This window comes from Scophthalmus maximus, chromosome 9, assembly GCF_022379125.1.
Source record: "Scophthalmus maximus strain ysfricsl-2021 chromosome 9, ASM2237912v1, whole genome shotgun sequence".
Taxonomy (NCBI): Eukaryota; Metazoa; Chordata; class Actinopteri; order Pleuronectiformes; family Scophthalmidae; genus Scophthalmus; species Scophthalmus maximus.
Genome location: NC_061523.1, coordinates 9,378,719 through 9,400,845, shown reverse-complemented (window position 1 = coordinate 9,400,845; position 22,127 = coordinate 9,378,719). Strand labels below are relative to the sequence as shown.

The window sequence follows — 22,127 nt, the reverse complement described above, 5'->3', positions numbered from 1 at the left end:
CAGTTGCCAACCTGTTTCTCAGGTTTATAAAATGAATCTTCCTGCCACAAAGGGAATAACAGTTGTCAGTGGCTGTGGAGCCAATGAGTCTGTGATGGAGAGCACTCATCAATGAATCACTACGGTTGTTATCATCCACACATTGCTGAGAAGGTGGCCTTTGGCAGGCTGATGGCTCCTGATGAGAATTTGATCAGAGCCGTCTACCTTGGCCCTCAGCAGCACACCTCCCTCCACCGCACTATGCGGTTGCCAGGCAACAGCACTGTGAGGCGGCAAGGGATTGGTGGAGGCCTTTGAATTAATGGTGAGAATGCCTCAGTCAGTACATAGTGTTCTGGCCAAGCTTCAGCCCACCACTACAGTAGAACCAAGACGAGGGAAGATTCTCAAAAATGACAGAAATACAAACATCCTCAGTCCCAGACAATTACTCGCAGCGAGCAGAATTACAGAGGCTCTAGATAAATGTGTGTCGAACCGCAGCGGTTGGGGGGGGGGGGCTGGAGTATGAAAGATGTGATTTACAAGAGTTTGTTTGTGTGGGAGGTGCAGCTCTGCTTCCTCGCGGCTCCTTCCTCAGCTGACGTGCTCTGTTGTCTTTCGCGTACTTTCACAGTTGCAGCGGTATAAATAGAGTATTTATCAAATTTCCTCCATAAGACCTGAGTTTGCATTAGTTTTCTGGTCCTGTAATGAGCTTTTGATAATTGTCCTTCAAACAACTAAATATGGGTTAGAGGATGTGCCCTGTTTCTTTTGTTATCTTAAACTACAATTGATCACTAATGTCTTTACATTAGTGATCAATGTAAAGTCATTGATCTTTACATTGTCTTTACATGTAAAGACCACACACACACGTGGCCTTTGCAGACACATTGCTGTGTTACGTAAAACGATTATAAAGAAGAGAAATCCCTCCACTGCTCACTTCAGCCTTCCTTCAGCAGTGTTTTTCACCGATGTGTTTCTCTTCTACAAATTTTTTTCCAGCAAACCATATTCACAGTTGTTTTTTTCCTCTCACTGCACACAGTCGCCTTTATGTTGCTATGAGAACCTGGAGCTAATTACTATGATTTACTGATGATGAGAGAGCTGAACAGAGATTTTGTCATTACATTACCACTCACTGCCAGCACCCGGCCGTGGTTTCCAGGGAAACTGGAAATGTGAAGCTTTTCAATAGACACAGCCACAGCTTAAAGAGGGAGGATTGCCTAAGATAGATTCTTCTAGAGACAAACCTGTAGCCACTGCAATCACTTTCAACGGGGGAGATGCACGGACAGATGTGGGTCTCCATCGTCGCTGAGATTTGCTGTGTTTGACCCAAATCTGAGACAGAGTTATGGGGGGACTTCAGTTCGACTTGGACTGCTGAGGTATGTCTTTGACTCGTGATTTCCCTCAATTTGTTTGACCATGTTTGCTGTCACAGTAAAAAATTGACCACTAGCTCCGGACTCCTGTGCATGCACTTGTTATAATAGATATAAAAAGAATTTAAATGTGAGCTGTGTGATTGCAGTGTTAAGGTAGAAAGGTCTGAATCATAGTCGAGCAGTAAAAAATTCTAAAAAAAACCTAACATTTAAGATGCAGTTCACGAAGTGTTCAAGAATAGTCTATATGAGACAGATTACAGTGGGAGACTAAAATTTCCATGAAGTAGTAGCAGTGATGTAATTTGTGTTTCAGCGTTTGGATACTTGGCGGGACGATCATACGATCAGCATCGCATGACGGAATATTTTTTCACACAACAAATCTGCTGGGGCTTGTTGTTATAGTTAGTGATTACAAATAGCACAAACATCCCTGTGTTGTACCCTGCAGGCACTTGTACCACTTTAAACGCAGAGACAGAATGGGAAGTGTAAAGGACGAGATGAGAGGTCTCAGAGAGGACCACCAGCCTCACGAGAGCACAGACGATGCAGAGCGTCCGGGTGGCTCAGATGGCAGCTCTGTGCCCGAGGCACCTCAGACAAACACGAGTCAAGAGTCCACAACCCAAGGGGACCGTCAGCCAAGACTCCACATGAATGCCAGCTACTCCGAGGAGGGAGGCAAGAGCCCAATATCCAAAGATCAAGCGCTTTCGGGGGAGAACAGCGACAATCCGGATTGTATGCAAGTTAAAGACTGCACACAGGCTGACACCAGCCCTCTGCCACAACAACCTGAAGCTGATAAAACAGCAGCAGCTGCACATAAACACATGCCAATCTCTAATAAGTTCCTGAACAATGGAGCGGCAGATGCCGAAGTTCAGAGGGAGACGTCTGAGGATAAGAGCATGAGTCCGGACAGAGAAAAGGAGCCTGAAGCTGAGAGCGTCTTGGTGCCTGTGCCATCAACTTCAGACCCTTCCAACCCACGTTCTCCAGACCCCCGTTCCCCGGCGCCCTTCGGGCTGCACCACATGCGCACCCAGGTGAGCCTCGAGGTGGTCCAGTGTCGCTCCGCAGCCACGAGCCCCATGACTCCTCCCGAGGGCGGCCACCCCGTCTTCTTCCCAAGCTCATTTGGGGGAACCGGAGCCGTGGGTTCTGACACGAAAGACGCCGAGCTACAAGTGGGTCAGCTGTTGGAGTTCTGCTCTGTCGCCACGTCCCCCATGACTCCAAAGACGCCGTCGGCCACTGCTTTCCCGGAGCTGATCGGGAGGGAGACGGTGCAGAAGGGGGAGCAAGTGAAGAGGCGTGAGGAGCAGAGGGAGGGTGGCCAGCGAGAGAGTTTCCCCGCGACAAGGAGTCTGGCAGGAGCTGAGTCAGAGACAACTGGAGCTTGGAAAATGACTGAAGGCTTCAGCTCGAATGCATCTTCAGAGAGCTCCGCCGGCTGCCCAGCTGCCGAGGTAATGGAGCCACAAGTAAGACTGGAGGATTGTAATCGGCAGTGTAAGCAGCAGAGGATGGGAAGTATGGATCAGGACATTACCATCCTGGTGACGCACTACGGCAACAATGAGGAGGAAGAGGAAGGGAATACTGAGCTGTCTTTTTATTCTGTGGAGCCGGAGATGGTCAAGATCGACGAATTTAAGGAACTCGGTGAAAACAGGAGTGATGAAAAGAGGCGGGATGGAAAGGAAAGTCTCCCCACGGAAAACGCTGCTCCTGATCAGGCACACTACACAAATCCTCCACAGAACAAAACTGTAGGATCATCTGTCCCTGCCAGTCAATCAGTAACCAACATAAAATCCGACAGTTCAGAGGGCGGAGGAGACAAAGATGCATGTGAAGAGTCCACTGATGTGTCCCTGACCAAACCTCACATCCCTGAATCTCCAGCTCCGTTCGGTTGCCACAACATCCGCACGCAGGTAAGCCTGGAGGTGGTGCAGTGTCAGTCAGTGGCTACCAGCCCCATGACCCCTCCTGACGGGGACCATGCCTTCTACTTCCCAAGCTCCTATGGGGGATGTGGGACTGTGGGTGCAGAGGCCAAAGACGCTGAGCTGCAGGCGGGTCAACAAGTGGAGTTTCGCTCCGTCGCTACAGCGCCCATGACCCCGAGAACGCCCACCACCACCGCTTTTCCTGAGATCAAAAGGGAGGCAAGCACAAAAGAGAAGATAGTGGAGGAGGCAGAGGCCAAAAACGAGCAGGTTGAGGAGGACAAAGAGGAAGTACCCGGAGATGAGGAGAAAGCCGCTGAAGAGAAAAAAGTGGAAGGGGCCGCAGAAGAGGACGAAACGGAAGCAATAAATCTGAAGGAGAAATGTGAGGAGAAATGTGAGGAGCCGGTGCAGGAGGTGAGCTGGGACGAGAAAGGGATGACGTGGGAGGTGTACGGGGCGGTGGTGGAGGTGGCCGTGCTGGGCTCAGTCATCCAGAAACACCTGGAGAAGCAGGTAAAGAAGCAGAAGAAGCAGCCCTCCATGCCGCCCCCGCCTCCGCTCAACCTCTCGGCCACACCCCTCCTCGCGGAGCCCGCCCAGGGGGGCTCGGGGCCGGGTAAATGCCGGGCCGGGAAGAGAGGGGAGCGGGACGGGAAGGTGGGCCGACGCAGAAGGAACCCCTTCCGTCTGCTGATGGAGAACGTGCAGCAGCCACACTGCTGCTCCAGAGCTCACACCACCGAGTGACACCGAGTGGAGTAAAGCAACAGCTGAGGCGGGAGAGAAAAAGAAATCTGTGCTGTGAAATCACATGACATCTGATCCGGCCACACAAGTGGCTGTGATGCTCTGTGGTTCACTTCAGCGTGACACTGTCGCGAAAGTGTGAGAAGCAAGTCACATGGGGGGGGGGGGGGCACAAAAGCATTTAATACACTGTTTCTATTGTGGAGCATTCGTCTCTGAGAAGCTGCCATTGAATATTTTCTTTGTTTCTCTTTTATTGGATTTCTCTTTTTCACACATTTTCTGGGACTTCTCGCTGTGCGGACTGACAGAACAATGGACTCTATGTTTGGAAAATGAGGGTCATATATCAATGTCTTTCTTATGCTCTTATCCTTTCGTGTATTTCATTGAGACCTTCCAATTGCCCACTGAGTCATTTCCGCTGTTGATGCCTTTTCTTCTTTTTTTGCACCTCAGACAATGTGAAGCCATGGCAACCAGCTATCCTTCTCCTGGTTGCTAACAAGCCTAACAGCTTCAGCGGAGAGAGATGACTTTACAGTTACAGTTTTGGTCATGATCGACGACCTCCTGGTCTGTCAGCACATTCTAGGGGTCATTTTAGTTTGGATGTGTGGAAATTTGAATTGATCTAAATGTTGCCTTCTGTGTGTGGGAGGAGTCTCTAACATTAGTGCAGGCTCTTGTATGTCTTATATTCTGCTTTTAGATTTGGCACAATGACTTGTTTGTATTGTGAAAAGTGTTAAAATGTACTGACGACAAGCACAATCAGGATCATTTCAGAAGACGACTTGCTTATTTTAACGCCATGACGTGATTCAGTTGTAACTTAGGTGATGAAACTTGCTTTAAATGTGTTTTAATTCAGAGGATGTGACAGTGTCAGTGTTGGTGATCATACGTTCATTTCATAAAGGTGGGCTCGAATCCACGTTTGAAGGAAATGGTTTTATTCACGGATTGCACTTGTAATACATTCATTTAGATGTCAGTAAACAGTGAAATTATCTTTTTCAATCTGCTGCCTGTAGGACGTCACAAAGTCTCACTGCATGAGGTGTTATTTCTAAGTATCTCAAACCCCAAGCGAACTCTGACAATGTAAGCGTAGGCCCGCCGTCATAAATAAGGATTATGCAATATTCTTCTGTGTTCCTCTTTTTCTGTTGTTTTTTTCTTTTTCTAGTAGCGTCAGTTCTAACAAGCAAATTAGCATTTTGTGTTGACATAACTTATGATACAGTTAATTTTAAAGCAAACCAAACCGTTTTTAAACCCTTGCTTGATGTGTGAGCAAAATAAAGTGATTCACATGTGCAACAAACATTTGCTTTGTTTGTTTTATACATAGATTTTGTCCAGCTTCTCTCTGTCTGGATCCGGAGGGGGGGAACTCTTATCCTCTCAAGGTCCATTACGATTTTTACAACATCCTCCGAGGGACATAAATTATTGAACACGTATATCACTCCAAACCTCTCTATGTTTCTTTTATCGCAGGAAAAAAAATGGTTGTTTGTTGTATTTATGAACTGCCTCGGCTCTAAGGCCGGATCAAACTGTCCCGTGGGCCGTATATACAGTCTGGAGGCTGCACATTGTCCGCGCCTCGTCTAGATAAGTTAAGACCGTGTTAAAGGAGGAGTTTGACATTTTGGAAACCGTGTCTCTTTTTTGTCTCCTTGCTGAGAGATAGATGAGAAGATAAATACAACTCTCATCTCCGTTAAGTAAGAAGCTTCAATTAACTGAGCTTTGCTTTGCAATTAGCTAAGAACAAGACTGGAAACAGCTGTTTGAATTACACAATCATCCAGATGATTTTTTTCTTTTTAAACGTCTCTCCCCTGTTTTCAGTTTTTACACAAAACTTAGATGGGCTGATATGACTGTGGAATTATTATTTTCTTCTTATCAAAGGAAAAAAGAAAGTATAGTATATGTGTCCATTATATTGATTTCACAGAGTAAAATCTTCCTTTAATAAAAAAATGTAGACAAAGCAAACGCATAACTAAAGATGCAATAAATCTTGTGCAGAATCCATACTAGAATCTCAATAATAGATTTGATATTGGTAAGAACAGGAGGCTATTTAAAGAACGAGGTCTTCATGCAACTATGGTCTCCATTTTAACAATCTAAGTGCATGGACAAAAGCATATGGCGCGGGTGAATTTACTTTTTAAACAACATGGGTGCATGACGGGGAAATGACAGCTGGCAAAGACACTTGCATTGTGCTCGGTGCCACTTTGCACCAGGTGTAAGATGGGGCCCTATACGTTTGATTTGTTATTTGGTCAACTCGGTTACAGAGAGGCAACATAAGTTCATCTGAGGCCTGAGCTTGGCGCCTCTCTCCATTATTTCATCACAGGTCTGTGGTGCTGAATGCAGGGTTGTTAAAACCCACATGAGGTTTGTCTAATTTCTTCCCCCGCTGGGCCAGCGCCGCACCCAGAGGCTCAATGTACTCTGGTGGCCCGCTGTCGTCGTAGTCCTCCTCCTCCTCCTCCTCGATCATCAGCTAATGAGGAGCAGGCAAGTATTAATATTCGACCGTATTCGAATAAAATGTTGAAAAAAGAGGATGGGTTCTCAAATGTAATCTCACCATGTTAGTTTTTATGTCATTTCCATGAACGGACATGTCATCAGTGTAGTCTAGGGAGTTGAGGCTTTAGTGACAAAGAAAAAGAAATGATCAAACAAATCCCAATATCCACAGTCAGTCTTCTCTCAAAGACATATCAGTGTTTAGGTTTTTGATTTAGATAAAGGTCACATGGCACGGATGGGAGCTGAAGACCAGCTCTCTGTCAGAACTGGCAGACTGTGACAAAATGTTCACCTGGACACCGTCCCACCTTATTAACCCGCACTGCTACAGAGCAGAGAGAGAGGTCGTGTGTCACTGTGAGTCACCACCTTGTCCAACTGTGGCAAATAACTGCTATCAGCAGACGGCGATGGAGATAAACCTGACAGTCAGGGAGGTTGTCTTTACCTGACTTTGTCCACGTCGGAACTTTCCTCGTCCAAGTCGAGGACCATGTTGAGGTTGAGAACAGGATTGGCCCTGTCGAAGAATAAGGACACGCACAGTCAAAAGTGGGCCGTATTTCCTATTGTTCATTCACATGACTCGCTGTTGTCTCCTCACCCCTCCATCGTGTACTTGTTGGTGCCAGGTACCACAGGGCCACTTTTCTGGTTGTCAGACGTCACCATGGATGCAGAGTTCATGGCTTTGGCTGCCTTCAGCTTCCTCCTGTAGCTGTTGTAAGAAGTGAGTGGTAAACGTTAGTACACACAGAACCTCTAGGACATGGGTCTTTACCGGGACAGACGATATGTTTTTGTCCTGTCTGTAACTTTTATTCCAAATAGATTTTCTTACTTTCTGCGTGTGCACATGAGGGAGGTGGTGAGGATAGCCAGCACGATGACGAGGCCTCCCACCATCCCCAGCAGTATGTACTTCAGAGCGTCTATGTCTGGATCGTTCACAGAAGGCTTCCCCTGAAACACGAGTGAGAAATCTGTCTTTAGCGTATTGTTGTCGGTTGACCTGTGAAGTTCAAGTAACATTACACTTAAAACATACTATAATCAGTCAGGATTCACTCTTTCAAAGTCAGAAGGATTTCAAACATAACATCCCCAGAGAGACAGGTACCCTGTCATTAGATACAGAGAAAGCTTTTGACAGGCTGCAATGGACAATTTTGTAAATTGGAGAAACCTTTTAACATTGACATATGCAAAAAATAGTTACCGATAACAATCTCTCCAAACCAAAAGAGAGGATTGCCTACATCACCTCTCTCGTTTATGATCGCAATTGAGCCTTTAGCAACTGCAGTAAGTAATGACAGGCTGAAGACGTATGACTTCAGCCTGTATTTAAACTTTGCAGTTCGCTGAGCTCTCTACAATATGTGGACAACGTGATCCTTCTGTTCCAGCTCTTATGGATCTCATTAAAAGATTAAAACATCTCCCCTTACAAAATCAGTAGCCACAAATCATCTCATCTGTCACACAGCAAAGAAAATCTCTTCCGCTACAGAGAACAAAAATAATGCTTTAAGAGCAGCGGGGAAATGAGTGATGGAAAACAGACTCAAGAATTCACCAGAGGAACGTTAAGGTGATTAAGTTGATAATGTAACGTAAAGAAAGCATAACAGGCTTACAGAAAATCCAAATTTAAAAAGGGCTCCCACTTACAATGTACCTGAGGCCAAGGTCAGCGAGCACAGGATAATGCTCCGGACCAGAGACCATCCTTTCCACTTCATTGGAGGTGAGAGCCGTCCCGTTGGAGTACACAAAATATGCCACCATGACAGTGATGGCTGAAGCCCTGAGACCAGAAAACAAAACACTCACAAGCTTGACATAACAAGCGTAGATTAACGTTTTTAATTTTAATCTGCTAGTTAATTATCATCAACTATCATCAAGAGAGTTCTCCATATTACGACTGTTTGCAGGTGAACTTGCACCACCTAGTGGTCCAAAACAGCGAGTGTACAGGGAGAGGTTCCATTAACACCAGCACATGATTTATGATCTGAAATCACAGACTGTAGAATATATTTATGATGTAAGGTGATTCAAAGTTGGAGGCAATGTGAAAAACAACTCGCCTGGATGCTTCGGTAGTCTCAGACTTGATTGCGACAACTTCCACAGCAGCTTTGGTGGCAGCGGTAAGCGACCTGGAAATGTAGAGGTCGGAGAAAATGAAGAAATGCTTCAGTTCTCTGTGACCAGATTCACATTTTTACCAACACACAGTGTGGCCTGGAGAAGTGCGTACCTGATGATTATATTGCGATTTAGTTCAACTTCCTCTACGCTTCTTGTAAACTGAAGTTCGACTTTGTACGATTCGTCAACTGTGAAAATCTGCGACGGGAAAAAGAGCAGAGGTGTAAAAACAAGGCTCCAGTTTTTTTTGTTTCCACAACTTATTGCCTCACGTGATTTCAGTCACTCACATCCAGGACGGTGCTGCTGGAGAGCCCGCCGGTGTCAGTTGCAGTAACCGTTACTAGATACTTCCCCTTCAGTGACATTTCAAGCCCTTCGGTTGTTCTGTGGAGAGTCAAAAATATCATGAGAGCAGCCATGGACACATTATGAGTGGACAGGAACAGAGCCTCCTTTCCTCCTATAAGGAGGCAGGACACCCAGCAGAGGTCTCTGTGGTCTTCTGGTGTTTCTTTGTGAGGGTTTGGCATCTGGTTATTGTTATTTTCTGTCTTTTTGTAGACATTTTTATGGGGGTTTTGTTTCAGACACAGAATATTGTGTCCCTTCTCTGTCTCTATCTACTGTGTACTATTGTTTTGTTGCTCCGTTTTTAATTTGAACATTAATATTTCATCTGCTTGTAATCATTATGTACCTCTGGATGAACACTTTGCATCTCTTTGTAGTCATTTTCTTTTCATTTCTTGGTGGTGGATTTTAGTTTTCTTTGGTTATGTTTAGGGCTGCAACTAACGATTGTTTTCATAATTGATTCATCTGTCGATTTTGTTTGGTCCATAAAATGTCATAAAATTGTGTTTCCCAAATCCCAAGAGGATATTTTGTCGAGAGGTAGACGACTGGTGATGCTTATGACTTTTTACTCACTGAATAATCCCGACGTAAATATCCTTTTGCTGAGTGGTGACGGCCTCAAACAGCGTCCTCATGTCACTTGTCTGATTGTTGGTGTCTTCGAATTGGACTTCTGTTACTTTAAAATCAATCTGCCTGTTTACTCCAGAGTCAGGATCTGTTGCCTGAAAGCAGCAGGAGATGTCACGTATGTTGTCAACAGGCTGAAATCGTGTCACCTGGTTGTTTTCCTTTCGTACTCACAGTGACTCCTGCAACGGACGTCCCTTTACTTGCGCTCTCCGACACCACGACTAAAGTAGGGAGAGGAAAGGGAAGCAGAACAGACCGTCTTCAGGTTAAGTCACAATTGAAAAAAAAAAAAAACAATAAAAAAATAAACACGCTCAGACATTTGCTAACCAAACACAGAATCTGAGGGGATGAACTCTGGAGCATTGTCGTTGATGTCTATAATGTTGATCACCATTTGTCCTGAAATAGATCAAAGAAACACAGAGTGAACAAACGTGTGTGTCTGATTTTATGCTTTTAATCCTCATATGTCTTTGTAATCTGTAAACAACCCAGACCTGACCTGTGGTAACACTGCTGTTTTCTCCCTTCTCTGTGTACTCGTCCACCACCTCTGCCTCCACCACCGCCTGGTCACATTCTTCATAATCCGCCGTGGACTCTGGGTTGAGTCGGACTTCCCCTGTTGGCTCGAGGATAAACCAGTTGCAGGGTGTCAGCGAGCCGTTGCATCTGCATTTCATGGATTCCAGCTTGTACACCAGTGAGTAGTTTCCATCTTTGTCCTGCCCTGAGAAACTCCCGACAGCCCCACTGATGGTGGTGTTCTCCTTTACCGACACAGGGTCTGTCGGCTTGAACTCGGGCCTCTCGTCATTCACATCCAACACGTTCACCACCACCGTGGCTACGGCCTTCTTCTGCTCCAGATCCGTTGCCTCTACCCTCAGTTTGAATTGCTTGCGGGCGCTCTCATAGTCCAGCTCAATGTCCGGGTCCACGGTGATGTTCCCCCTGTAGCCCCGCTCGTCTGCAAAGGTGCGAATGATGAAGCTGCCAAAGCTTCCATCGATGATGCTGAAGGAAATGCGATTAAAGTCTGTCGTTTGGTCCAAATCCTCGGCGTAAACAGAACCCACATACGCACCTGATTTGGGTGGGGGGGAAATTCAATTAAAATCGAGCCACACAATTCTCAACACTTGAAAGAAATGCGCAAACTTATACTGACCCTGTTCTCCTTCTTTCACAGAGAAATTGTAAGAGGAGGCCCCGAATTGTGGTATGTTGTCATTGATATCCTGCATCAAAAGAAGACAGTCATCATCCTCTCAAGGGGCGGCAGCATCAGCAGCCTCATGGCACCAATGTAAATAAAAATGACTCGAGTTCTACCTCTATATTGATGACAACTTCGACGACGCTGGACAACGGCGGAGTTCCTTTGTCAGTGGCAGTTACGTTGAGTTCCAGCCTCCCATCCAGATCCGGGGCCAGGGCCTCGCGATCCAGCACGCCACTGTTTTTCAACACGCCTGTGTTTGGGTCGATGGTGAAGTTATCGCTGTACCTGCTCAGCTCGATTCCATACACGATTTGGCTGTTTACTGTATCAGGGGCATCTGCATCAGTAGCCTGTCCAAAACATTAGAGGAAATGGTTACGGCTTCCTGTTCCTTATTTGATATTAGTACATTACATTACCATAACCATGTGGACACCATGTGGAAAGAATGCTTGTGTGTAACTGGTAAACTTTTCATTCCTGAACTCTAGGCGTGAATATGCTGCATTGACAGCATTCACTCTTGTGGGAAGGCTTTCCGCAAGGGTTTGGTTGCAGGCCCTTTGCTCCCATTCAGCATTAGTTGGGAGTGCATCATTCATATGGAAGACCAGTCAGTTCTTCCCCACAAAAGACACGTCTTTATGGACCTGGCTTTGTGCTCAGGGGCATTGTGATGTTGAAACCCTCCCAAAGCTGTTGTCAGACCGTTGCTAGGAAGAATGAAACGTGGAAAAAGTCCATCGCTCGTGTCCATCATATGTCCATCAGCGTTGTAAATATGTGCCGTGCTCTTTTTAAGACTTGGCTAAATTGTAAGTAGCGGCCTTTCACTCAAACAATCTTCAGTCCTCAAAAAACAATCCTGTTAAACACTGCCTCAACATTGCCTTTTCATTCCGTCACTGTTACCTCTATCTTAACTTCAAGCTGTCCACCCTCTTCCACAAACACCAGGTAAGAGTCTCTGTTGAAGACTGGATGCTCGTCGTTGATGTCAGTCACGGTGATCTCCAGCACTGTGCTGGCGGGCTTGCCGTCCGTGTCTCTGGCCTGCAGGGTCGCTGAATATAGAGATCTGCCCTCGTGATCCAACAGAGTTCCGTTTACCACATAAATCTGGCCCGTGTGTGGCTCCACATCAAAATACGGCAGTCTGCAAACACAGATGCACTCAGTGGTGTTGTCTCGGGGAGCACCAAAACGAAAAGCACACGGCCGCAGCATTGGAATAACCAATAGAACTGTAGTTTAGGTTGAGTGTAGACATACATGCTGTCTGGAAGAAGTCTGTAGGTGATGTTGCCTTGATCCATCGTGTCAGGATCTTCTGCCTGCGGGCAACAACAAAAAAACATGAATGTGAGCTCATCTGAATGCACCTCAAAGGTTTCTTACATGTAAGCTCAAATTGTCTGAGTAAGAAAAAAAGGAAATTTAGGACATACAGTGATGTTGGCCACTATGGTCCCAGCGGGAGAGTGCTCAGATACTCTCAACCTGAACGTGTCGTGTTGGAACGTGGGGCTGTTGTCATTGGTGTCCTTGATGGTAATGGTAACCGTAGCAGTGGAGCGGAAGCTGGGTTCGTCTTCATCTATGGCAACCACCTGCACACAGGAGAAGAAGAAGAAATCACACATATGATAACAAAAAGAAAAGGGATGTCACTAATATTATTACCGCAGACTCGCGGCCTGCTTTCAACTTTTCTTGTACCTGTAGGACCATTTGCTGTGTCTCTTCAAAATCCAATATCTGGGGCTGCTTGACCAGGAGCTGAACGATGCTGTCGGATGAGGTATACTGAGGTTCCACAGCAAACACGTCCTTGTCAGCTCCCTCCAGGATGAGCTTAGTGCGGGAAATCTGTGGAGAAAAAGAAAAGATAATTCATCCGTGATCATTAATTACTCGTTATTTATAGTTTGCCCCTTTACATACATGCATTACAGGATAACTTCATCTTTCAGTTGATGAATGTCCTCTTTCTTTCTTACCTTATCGTTGTCTTTGACCGTCATGTTGATGGGTATCAACCCCAGGGAGTGCTCAAAGACCTCTCCTGTGAAGTGAGTCTCCTTCTTGCAGGGGAGCTCGTCTCTCAGGGCTCCACATACGTAAAACTCTGGTTTGATGTCATTGACGTCAATGATGGTGATCAGTACAGTTGCAGTGGTGCTGGCTGGTAACCCGTGACTGTTCAATTTAGACTCTGTGGCCTAAAACAGAGTAAAATCATCTCACTCACTTTCAAAAATAATATACTCAACGAAATGGGTTTCTCCAAAGTCAACGAGACTTTCAAAACGTTTGGGTCATTAAATTCAGTTATAATGTATTTTCAACATTGTGAGCATTTTTGTCATAATCACCAACAAATTACACCCTTCACACAACATAACGCATCAAGCAGAAGGACTGTGTCATTGGGAGACTGTATATTACATTATTTACAACATGATTTGGTTTTTTTTGCTTATCTCACATGTATTTATTTTCCTCACTTTACAGTTTTGTCCACTAAACTTGTATCATATTGTGTTATATTTCGTGATTAAAAAGGACAGAACCCTCAAAAAAGTTATTTTCTGTTAAACTTTACAGACTCTTTCTTTGTTTTGGGATGTTTTTAGACACAATCTAAAATCTAGGATGTTTTTAGACACAAATTGTGACACAAAACACAATCTCTGTTATCTCGCTGACAATGATGTATGAGCTTGAGGATTTGTTTAGAAATAAATACCCTCAAAGAACAATGAGGAGTGGAGTAAAACTAGATTTTTAACATCTTGAATTGATTTGATGTTTTGGGAAATATGCTCCTTCACTTACTCTAAAATTATCTCATTTCTTTAATCCATACTAAAAGAACTTTCACAAAAACACAGCGTCTTCTTGTTGCCATGAGGATTTTTGAAACTTTGGACAGAGACAGGAAATCTTTTTTTTCTGTCAATCTCAAGCAAGAATGTGGCAAAAAATGTTTTCCCAAAACGTTCAACCTATTCGTTCAAATCGTGGTACAAAAATATTAAAAAGGACAGAAAAAGTAACATTAAAGGATAAACAGTTTTCACAAATGAACTCCAACATTATTTGTTAGTGATAAGGGCGAAAAGTACAACGGTACCTTTATAGTCAGGTTAACAATATCACCAACAACCTCTCTGTCAATTGCTGACATCACCGATATGACGCCATCAGTTCTTGAGATTTGAAATAGGCCCTCTGGTGTCGAATCTGTCAAACAATGTGGAGAAGAGCAAAATATTTCTCACTTGCATACTCCAACTGGCAAACAACAAATTGTCTTATTTCCTGCAAGTTGTTATGGCTGACCTTCAATGCTGTAGTTGATGACATCATTGACTCCTGTGTCTAGGTCTATGGCCAACACTTTAAACACAGACAAGTTCTGTCAAAGAGATAAAAATGATTTTCTTAAACCTTAGGAAACTGAAAGTCTCCTCATTCAAACCCAAACAATATGGAGGCTTTGTGTCATATCTCACATCATGTTTTGCAGAAGCTTTGTCACAAGAAATGGACAGAATACACATTGAAAGGTGAAAGGCACTATATATTATATATATAGTATTGACAATAAAACCCTCATTCAGCAGCACCCTGAATAAAATCCATCAGTACTCACCAACGGAGAATTCTCCGCCACTTTCCCTGCGTAGGGAACCCCCATGAACTGTGGGTTCACGTCTGGGATGTCCACAACCGTAATGAAGGAAAAGACTACACTTGAGAAGTACTTTGTTTCATTGAAATAACACCGGCCTCCACCATCCTGTAATGAGACACACAGAGTTGTTGAATTTCCAAAACAATAGGCAGCTTGTGCTCGAAAATTCTGTTTGCTACAATAATAATTATAGATTCTTTGAGTGATTATTATTGATTGATTGAAATATAAATTATGGGATAATAAATAATATTACTAATAAGAATGGCATATAAATGAAGTGCATCAACAGTTAACTGAATTGTGGCTGCATGAAAGCATGGTTCAATCACAGGGCATAGAACAATTAAAAGAACATAACAATTATAACAGACTGGTAAAAAAGATATTTAATCATCTGTGCAGCAAAGCTACAGACGTAATGACTGTACAGTGAGTACATTCAAAAAGGAACAGAACCCCTGAATTTCATACCTTCCAGACCCTTAATGTAGCCTAAGTGTACTGCACATGAAATAAGTAAATGTAAGGGGGAGAAATAACCGGAATTCAACAATTAACTAAATCAAGCCATAAATACTTCATCTTGAATGGGAGGACTGTTCCATATAAGGGATTATTCTCCTGTCAAGAGTTGCATGAGAAGGTCGATGCCACTCCCTACTGCCAGAAGATGGTTTGTGTAGTTTAGCAAAAGATTGGAACAGGCCATCTAACACTCACTAAACAGCACATTCTAACTTGTGAATTAATTCATTCATACCGAAAAAAATCTGGTCTAAAAATGACATGGGCTGGCTGTTTCCCTGTTTCCCATTCTTATGCTAAGCTAAGAGCTTAGCGACTGCTGGCAGTAGGTTACAGACATGAGAATCAATCCTCTCATCTGTGCCTCAGCAAAACGTCCAATTATTGCTCTGAACAGTTTGCATTGATGATTAGGTCATATGTAGCTTTAAAAAGGTGTTCTGTCACTAGTTCCTCTTTTCCTTAAATACTCACAGTTGCTTTAATCTTAAGCCGATAGAAGATGCTCAGTGCGGTATAGTTCAGATGTCCCGCTAACTTGACCACGCCAGTTGTGTTTACGACGCTGAACAGACTGAATCCATCATTTGGAGTGACCTAGAAAACAGAGGGCACTTGAAGCTTTAGTAAAGTTTATGGTAAATCAGAATAAAATATCAATAAATTAAGTTAACTGAGGAGGCTTACTTCAGCAATGCTGTATTGAACAGAGCCTCCACTGGAAGTGTCTTCATCAATAGCCTCTACCTTGAACAGAGATGTACCTACACCTGTATTCTGATGAAAAAAATCAAAGGCGAGAAATGTCTCTCAGCATTGACGACTGTGAAATTTAGTTCTGACAACATGATGGATTGACAAATTTTTCCTCAGGCTCAGAGTACAAGTGGCACCATAACATGCTGGAGTAGAAAAACTGAGAAATAAAAGGGGTAAGAGAACTATTAACTCATATGTTTGACTTACCTCTGGGACCTCGACATCATATGAAGACTCCTTGAATATAGGTTTGTTGTCATTGGCATCTTGTAATATTAGGATTAAGTTTTCAGCTTTCTGCAAGACAATACATGATGCACCCTTTGAATATGATGAACAAAACTAATATGAAATAGATATCAGCACTACATTACATGCCACTTACAGCATATCGACCATCAGAGACAACAATTCCCAGATCCAAAACGTCATCACTCTATAATAAATAAAATACAAAATTCAAATGGATGAAACACATGGACACACAAAATGAAGTTATTGATGACTGGAGGATATCTACTTCAACCGCACCATACCTCTCTGTCTAGCGGGCTACGGATTTTTACAATCCCAGTGTTAGTGTCGACCTTGAAGTATATGGCATTGGGCCCATTGAGAGAATACGTCAGCTTATCATTTTCTGCGTCTGTTGCATCTATAGTAAATGCAACTGCACCTGTGAAAACAACAGGCAGTATTTTGTGAGCCATGATATCAGAAGGGTGAAAGAAGAACAGCTCTCAATGTTTCACACAGGCATATACCTTTGGGGATGTCTTCACACAAATGGTAAACCTTTGTGTGGATTACAGGGCTGGTATTCGCTGCAGAAACACAGTATTTGAGTGTTAGGTAGTGAAAAAACAATGACAAGATTGTAACAGAATTAATTTAATAGTCACCGTGAGTTAAGCTGATCAGGCAGAGCAGTAGAATACTTCCCGCGATCCCCTCCATGCCTGAAAATGAGAAGAAAAAGCAATCTAATAAGTAGAATTGTTATATAGTCGACCCCAGTGGGGTTTTGAACTACGTGCTAAGGTGAACACGATGGCCATACTTCTGGTTAACATGTGCACCATCTTAGTTCATGTCACATATTTGATCATAACCAAAAGTGTCTACCTAAAAGTTAAGAGCAGGGGATCAAAGTTGTTTCAGTTTATTCTCTGGGCACCAATTTGCACAGCAATCCATCTAGTTAATGTCCAAATGCGTACGTATCTAAAGCCCAAACCTTTCACCCTGCTGGTGGCATTAGAGGAAAAGTCAGGGGATTAATGCTCTGGGGACCATATCAGTTCAGGATTTTCATACGAAAGTTGTACAGCTATTTCAGTTTGTCCCAAATTGGGCGACAGACCAACAAAGCCATCATTTTAGATTCTAATTTCCCAAATGTGAGGCTTTTGGCCTTTTCTCTCATCTGTATCATTGTAAATTGAAACTTTGTCATTTTCACATTTTATGCTTTTGGGAAAAACACGTCAACACGTTATTGAAAGCAGTCTATGATGTTCCGTTTTACAGCTAAACAAAACATTGACATTACCAGGGAAACACACAGTCCTGATTTCTGTCTTTACTGATTGGAATTTACGGTATATTGCACTTTTGGCAACACCCAGCTTAGAACCTCTAATCAGGTCATGAAAACGCCTGCTATGATGTCATATGACTGAGTGGATTACATGTTGGGAAGTTTCATTTACAGAGAAAGGAGCAGGGTCAGCTTTCTGCCCTGTTTGATTATTTAATGTTTGATGTTCACTTAAAAGAACAGATGCTTAAATGGAGATTGTATGTGAAATTATAATAAAGTTAGCAAGAAGTTGAGCAGTAGATAATCTTATTTAATTTTAATAAAACATAAGAAACAGGAAAACATTCTAATAATGTCTCAGGGCATTGATTTCCATATATTCACTTGAGGTCATAGCTTTTTTAATTCTTACTTTCTTATGATGACCTATAATTTCATACCTTGAAAGCCACTTGAACTTTTCAAATTACAGTTAGGCACAAAACAAAATTAAGCAAAAAAAAAAAAGGGGTTTGCCACTAATTCGTCTGTTTCTTCTTACAGGTGTAAATGCTGAAAAAATTTCACATGCACACTTGTGGCAGGTTTTCGATGTTATGACAATGATCAGTTTTAATAACTTCAGGAAGCTGCATGCTTCTCAGAATTGGAATTTATATCTCCCACAATACTTTACACAGAGTATACATTTTAAACGTACATTTCCTACAATTAAACGTTTTAGATTTGTACATACATTTGTGATCCTCGCTAGGCTGTACAGGCGCCAAAAGCAACACGCCGACAATTTTATAAAGTATAAATCTAATTGAAAAGGCAGCAGTCAGACTCACCGGACGACATTCAGGGGGAAGCTTCTCTTTTACTGTGGTCTGGATGAGACCTTTGGCTCTTGCTCCTCCTAGAGATTACCGTCACACAGTCGTAATTATAAATGATTAACGCATACACAAACGCGCTGGCAATAATACAGCACCTAACGTCCTCTTTGTGCTTGCTTGGTAAACAAAACCCGCAAATTATCCACCTGCTGTTAGCCCTCATACATGGATACATTTTGACGGATTAAAACCTAGGTAGGAATGAGCGACAGGTCCCATGCAGCAAACTCTTCTTCCCATCATTGGCTGGCCAGTCCTGTCACCATGCAGGAATACAGGGAATTGTGCCTCACTGGGTCACCACTGTCCATACCCCAACCCCAGGAGCATGTGAACGGCTCTCTTGTCTGAATGGTTGCTTCTGTTTCACTATGACAACAACAACAGTCACTTTACTTCAATCGAGAAAACCCCATGTGTCTGTGGGGCCTTTCTAAACTGTGTCTCATCAGAGGCAATCATTGGACCGATGCCTTATTCAGACAAAACAGATTTGTGCACCTCCCTAATGAGCCCCCCAACCCCTGCCCGCTCTTCTAATTAAAGGGCCTCGCACAAAAGGTTATCCTCTCTTGTACCGACTGGCTTCATTCATAATCAGACTTTCTTGCAAGCTTGATCTGAATGTGGTGCTAGAGGAAAACTCAGGGAATCAGCAAAGCTAATGGTTCATCCTGAGGGTGGCATGAATGTCTGAGCCAACTTTCATGGTATCTCGCCCAGTAGGTATCAAGATATTTCACTCCAACAAATTTAAACCTCGCCAAGATGGAAAACTCAGGGGATCAACAAAGTAAATTGGAATCATCCTAAGGGAACCAAGATTGTGGCAAAGCTTGAAGAGATGACATTAATGCAAATCAATCAAAGTGTGAACAAAAAAGTAGTGTCTGCTTTGGGCGTGATAAAATGGAGGTGAGACGTCATAATTGAAAGCTGAAATTGACTTGTGATTAGTTGGGCTCGGCAGGACGTCAATATGGAGGTTCCACCATGGGCTCCACTGCTTCAAACTATGTCACCAGCACAAGGTGGCTGCACTTGTATGCGGAATATTTTGGCTTAATTTTTGTACAGTGGGAGACAGTGGAGATGCATCCTTCATCTTTTTAAACTTTCGGTTGTGCTTTGCATGTTAAATAATGAGCAGGATAACATTTAGAATAACAAGAATAGCACAATGCAATATACCCGAGTGCGCTATAGAATTTAAATTGAATTGAATTACAGCGGAGGCTAATAGGAATGTCGGTTGCATATGTTATGGCATCACTTAAGTTTTAACAATTCCTCTATTAGGCAACAAGAATGTATCATGATAATAGTAGTTTATCTATTAGCCATTTCACTAAGCCGAGGTCATAATAAACCACAGGAATATTACTTTTCAAAGCTCTGGATATTGATGAACAATGTCTCAGTAATGTGACTCTTAATCTTTTCCAATTAGACTTTGGTTTATAACTTGCCGTTTTGAAAACAACACTGCCACTGCAATGAGACTATACAGTATAAATGAGTGAAAGATAATAAAACACTGCCAAAGCAATTGCAAAATCCAACTTTAACTTTAATGACTGAAAGATATCAGGGTGTTGTCTCTCCACAATATGATACAATGTGTCCTGATAAGTAGCAACGCACGTCATGTAAAAATGATTTTGTAAGGAGAATAACATAATGATCTCATCTAAGTGCAATGAATAATAACAGTGGTATTTTGGTTTGTATTTGTATCCTTTTTTTTAAACTCTGTATTTCTTATTTTCATTTTTGTACACTACTGACAATGATTTTCCTTTAATTTTTTCCAACTTCTGGTAAAAAAAATGTAAATAAATTACAAGTGAATAGGATCTAACATTGGCTGAGTTAACATCTTGTGAAGACCACATGAACAGAGAATCACAAAAGACAATAAAATAAAAACATACATTTAACTCAATCTAATGTATGTTTATTATATTTAGAAAAGTAACTGTACTTCACAGTATTTTTCAAAAGAAACTCTCAAAAGATACTCTTCATATTAAAACATGTTGTCAAAATATCTGGCTACTGAGGAGAAGTGGGGGAATAGTAACTAAGTACATTTCGGTCCTGTTCAGACCTGGTCTCTGGTGATCCAATCAAAAGTGGACATCTCCAAGTAGAGCTGTGAACACTACCATGACACATTTAGGACACATTTGAGATCAGATCACTCAGATCACATTTGAATGTGGTCTGGGATGCACGTGGCCACATTATTTTAACAGTGTGAACAAAAATGCATCCTAAGCCACATTACAGGACCAACCTACTCAGCTGGTTGTGGATCGCAATATATGAAATTTGATTTTTTTTTTACTATTTGGAATTAGTAAAATGATATCTTGTTTAAAATAATTTGTCATTTTATACTATACTATTGAATTGACAATGTTCAAATCTTCTAAAACATTCATCACTTGCAATCCAAATACTTAAGAGCATAATTTAAGATTGAGACTTCATGGTCCTGAGATTTTCAACTATTCAAATTCTATTCAGCTTTTTGCTATCATGTACAGTTTTCAGAGTTATCAGAGGTTACGTGTTATGCTGATACCTTCTGTTAGCTCAGCACTGAGCCACAGGATTACTGTAAGCACAACACAGAATGATGGTAAGAACATTATCACATAACCCTCCTTAATGTTTCTTAGTAGAAGCAGTTTTGTGAAGCGGGCTAAAGTTTGGACAGAAACTAATTCACATTCTTAATTACTGATTAAGCTTAGGATGAAGTTTTGCCTCTGCATTTCAAATTAACTTCCCTCTAGTAGCTGCAACAACCAGAAACAACAACAACAGCTGTCAGGGCCGAGTTGCTCTCCACCCTGGTCAGAGGCAGGGTAGGGGCGGGTCTTCTTCTGCCCTAATTGGACAGTTTGATCCTGTCTGAAAGGATGTTCAGTGGGCAACGTGCTGATTGGCTAGTAATATCAGATGTAAATACAGGGCAAAATTTGGCAGAACAATTGGCCTAGCTCAGTCATTTATCACGCTTTGTGCACAAATGACACGTGGACATCTTTAGAAAAGTTTCCTGGTGCTGTCTGTAAAGAAGTACCAGATAAATGAAATAGTTTGGAGCAACGGTGTCTTGTTCAATGGGAACCTCAGTGCTGCACTGTCTGTTATCACGAGTTCTGACCAACAATGCTTCAGTGTTTTCAGGGTCCACATACTTTATCACCAGGGCATCTTTAACTGGTGCAGGCTATACACAGCTGATGGACACAGTTTGTCTGGTCCACACACACACACACACACACACACACACACACACACACACACACACACACACACACACACACACACACACACACACACACACACACACACACACACACACACACACACACACACACACACACACACACACACACACACACACACACAGAACTGAGAGTCATTCTTTCCATGTTAATGTTTGAGATGCAGTTCACCTGTCTGATATTAAAACAAGGAATTTCTTCTTTAGTTCAAATGCATTTTTATTTTCACTTCCAGCTTTGGCATGTTTATCATTCAACATTTTTCAGAAGTCAGCTTCCTCAGCTAATGCGCTTCAGCTCCCAGCTTTGTACGTTTCACATTCCAAGTTTTCGAAGCAATGCATTTCAGATGATATCAGAAGA

General features: G+C 42.7%; 2 protein-coding genes across 3 annotated transcripts; one reads left to right on the top strand and one right to left on the bottom strand.

Annotated features, from left to right (window-relative positions):
- Nucleotides 1-577: 577 nt before the first annotated feature.
- On the top strand, nucleotides 578-5,432 carry LOC118319476 (G protein-regulated inducer of neurite outgrowth 1). Its single transcript, XM_035649888.2, has 2 exons — nucleotides 578-1,388; nucleotides 1,843-5,432. Exon 2 carries the CDS (start codon nucleotides 1,874-1,876, stop codon nucleotides 4,100-4,102), a length of 2,229 nt encoding a protein of 742 aa, XP_035505781.2. The 5' UTR covers nucleotides 578-1,388; nucleotides 1,843-1,873; the 3' UTR covers nucleotides 4,103-5,432.
- cdhr2 (cadherin related family member 2) lies at nucleotides 5,038-18,506 on the bottom strand. 2 transcript variants are annotated; one of them, XM_035649885.2, is made up of 31 exons: nucleotides 18,415-18,506; nucleotides 16,941-16,997; nucleotides 16,803-16,862; nucleotides 16,575-16,714; nucleotides 16,424-16,474; nucleotides 16,246-16,335; nucleotides 15,967-16,056; nucleotides 15,754-15,876; nucleotides 14,710-14,856; nucleotides 14,397-14,472; nucleotides 14,188-14,297; nucleotides 13,052-13,273; nucleotides 12,771-12,920; nucleotides 12,500-12,661; nucleotides 12,324-12,385; nucleotides 11,964-12,207; nucleotides 11,162-11,401; nucleotides 10,998-11,067; nucleotides 10,329-10,913; nucleotides 10,154-10,225; nucleotides 9,995-10,044; nucleotides 9,764-9,915; nucleotides 9,121-9,217; nucleotides 8,940-9,028; nucleotides 8,767-8,838; nucleotides 8,345-8,480; nucleotides 7,512-7,633; nucleotides 7,275-7,388; nucleotides 7,119-7,190; nucleotides 6,726-6,789; nucleotides 5,038-6,638 (listed from the first exon to the last, which is right to left on the bottom strand). In XM_035649885.2, exons 1-31 carry the CDS (start codon nucleotides 18,422-18,424, stop codon nucleotides 6,483-6,485), a joined length of 3,885 nt encoding a protein of 1,294 aa, XP_035505778.2. In that variant the 5' UTR covers nucleotides 18,425-18,506; the 3' UTR covers nucleotides 5,038-6,482. The 2 variants fall into 2 exon arrangements, with proteins under 2 accessions (XP_035505778.2, XP_035505780.2); XM_035649887.2 differs by lacking the exon at nucleotides 18,415-18,506 and adding an exon at nucleotides 18,318-18,389.
- Nucleotides 18,507-22,127: the final 3,621 nt, after the last annotated feature.

Excerpts from the sequence above, each read along its gene's own strand:
- LOC118319476 (XM_035649888.2), top strand. The coding sequence starts at position 1,874 with ATGGGAAGTGTAAAGGACGAGATGAGAGGTCTCAGAGAGGACCACCAG.
- cdhr2 (XM_035649885.2), bottom strand. Across the intron at positions 16,863-16,940 it reads CCTGATCAGCTTAACTCACG|CGAATACCAGCCCTGTAATC; the intron begins GTGACTATTAAA and ends GTGTTTCTGCAG. Across the intron at positions 16,475-16,574 it reads GTAGCCCGCTAGACAGAGAG|AGTGATGACGTTTTGGATCT; the intron begins GTATGGTGCGGT and ends TATTTATTATAG.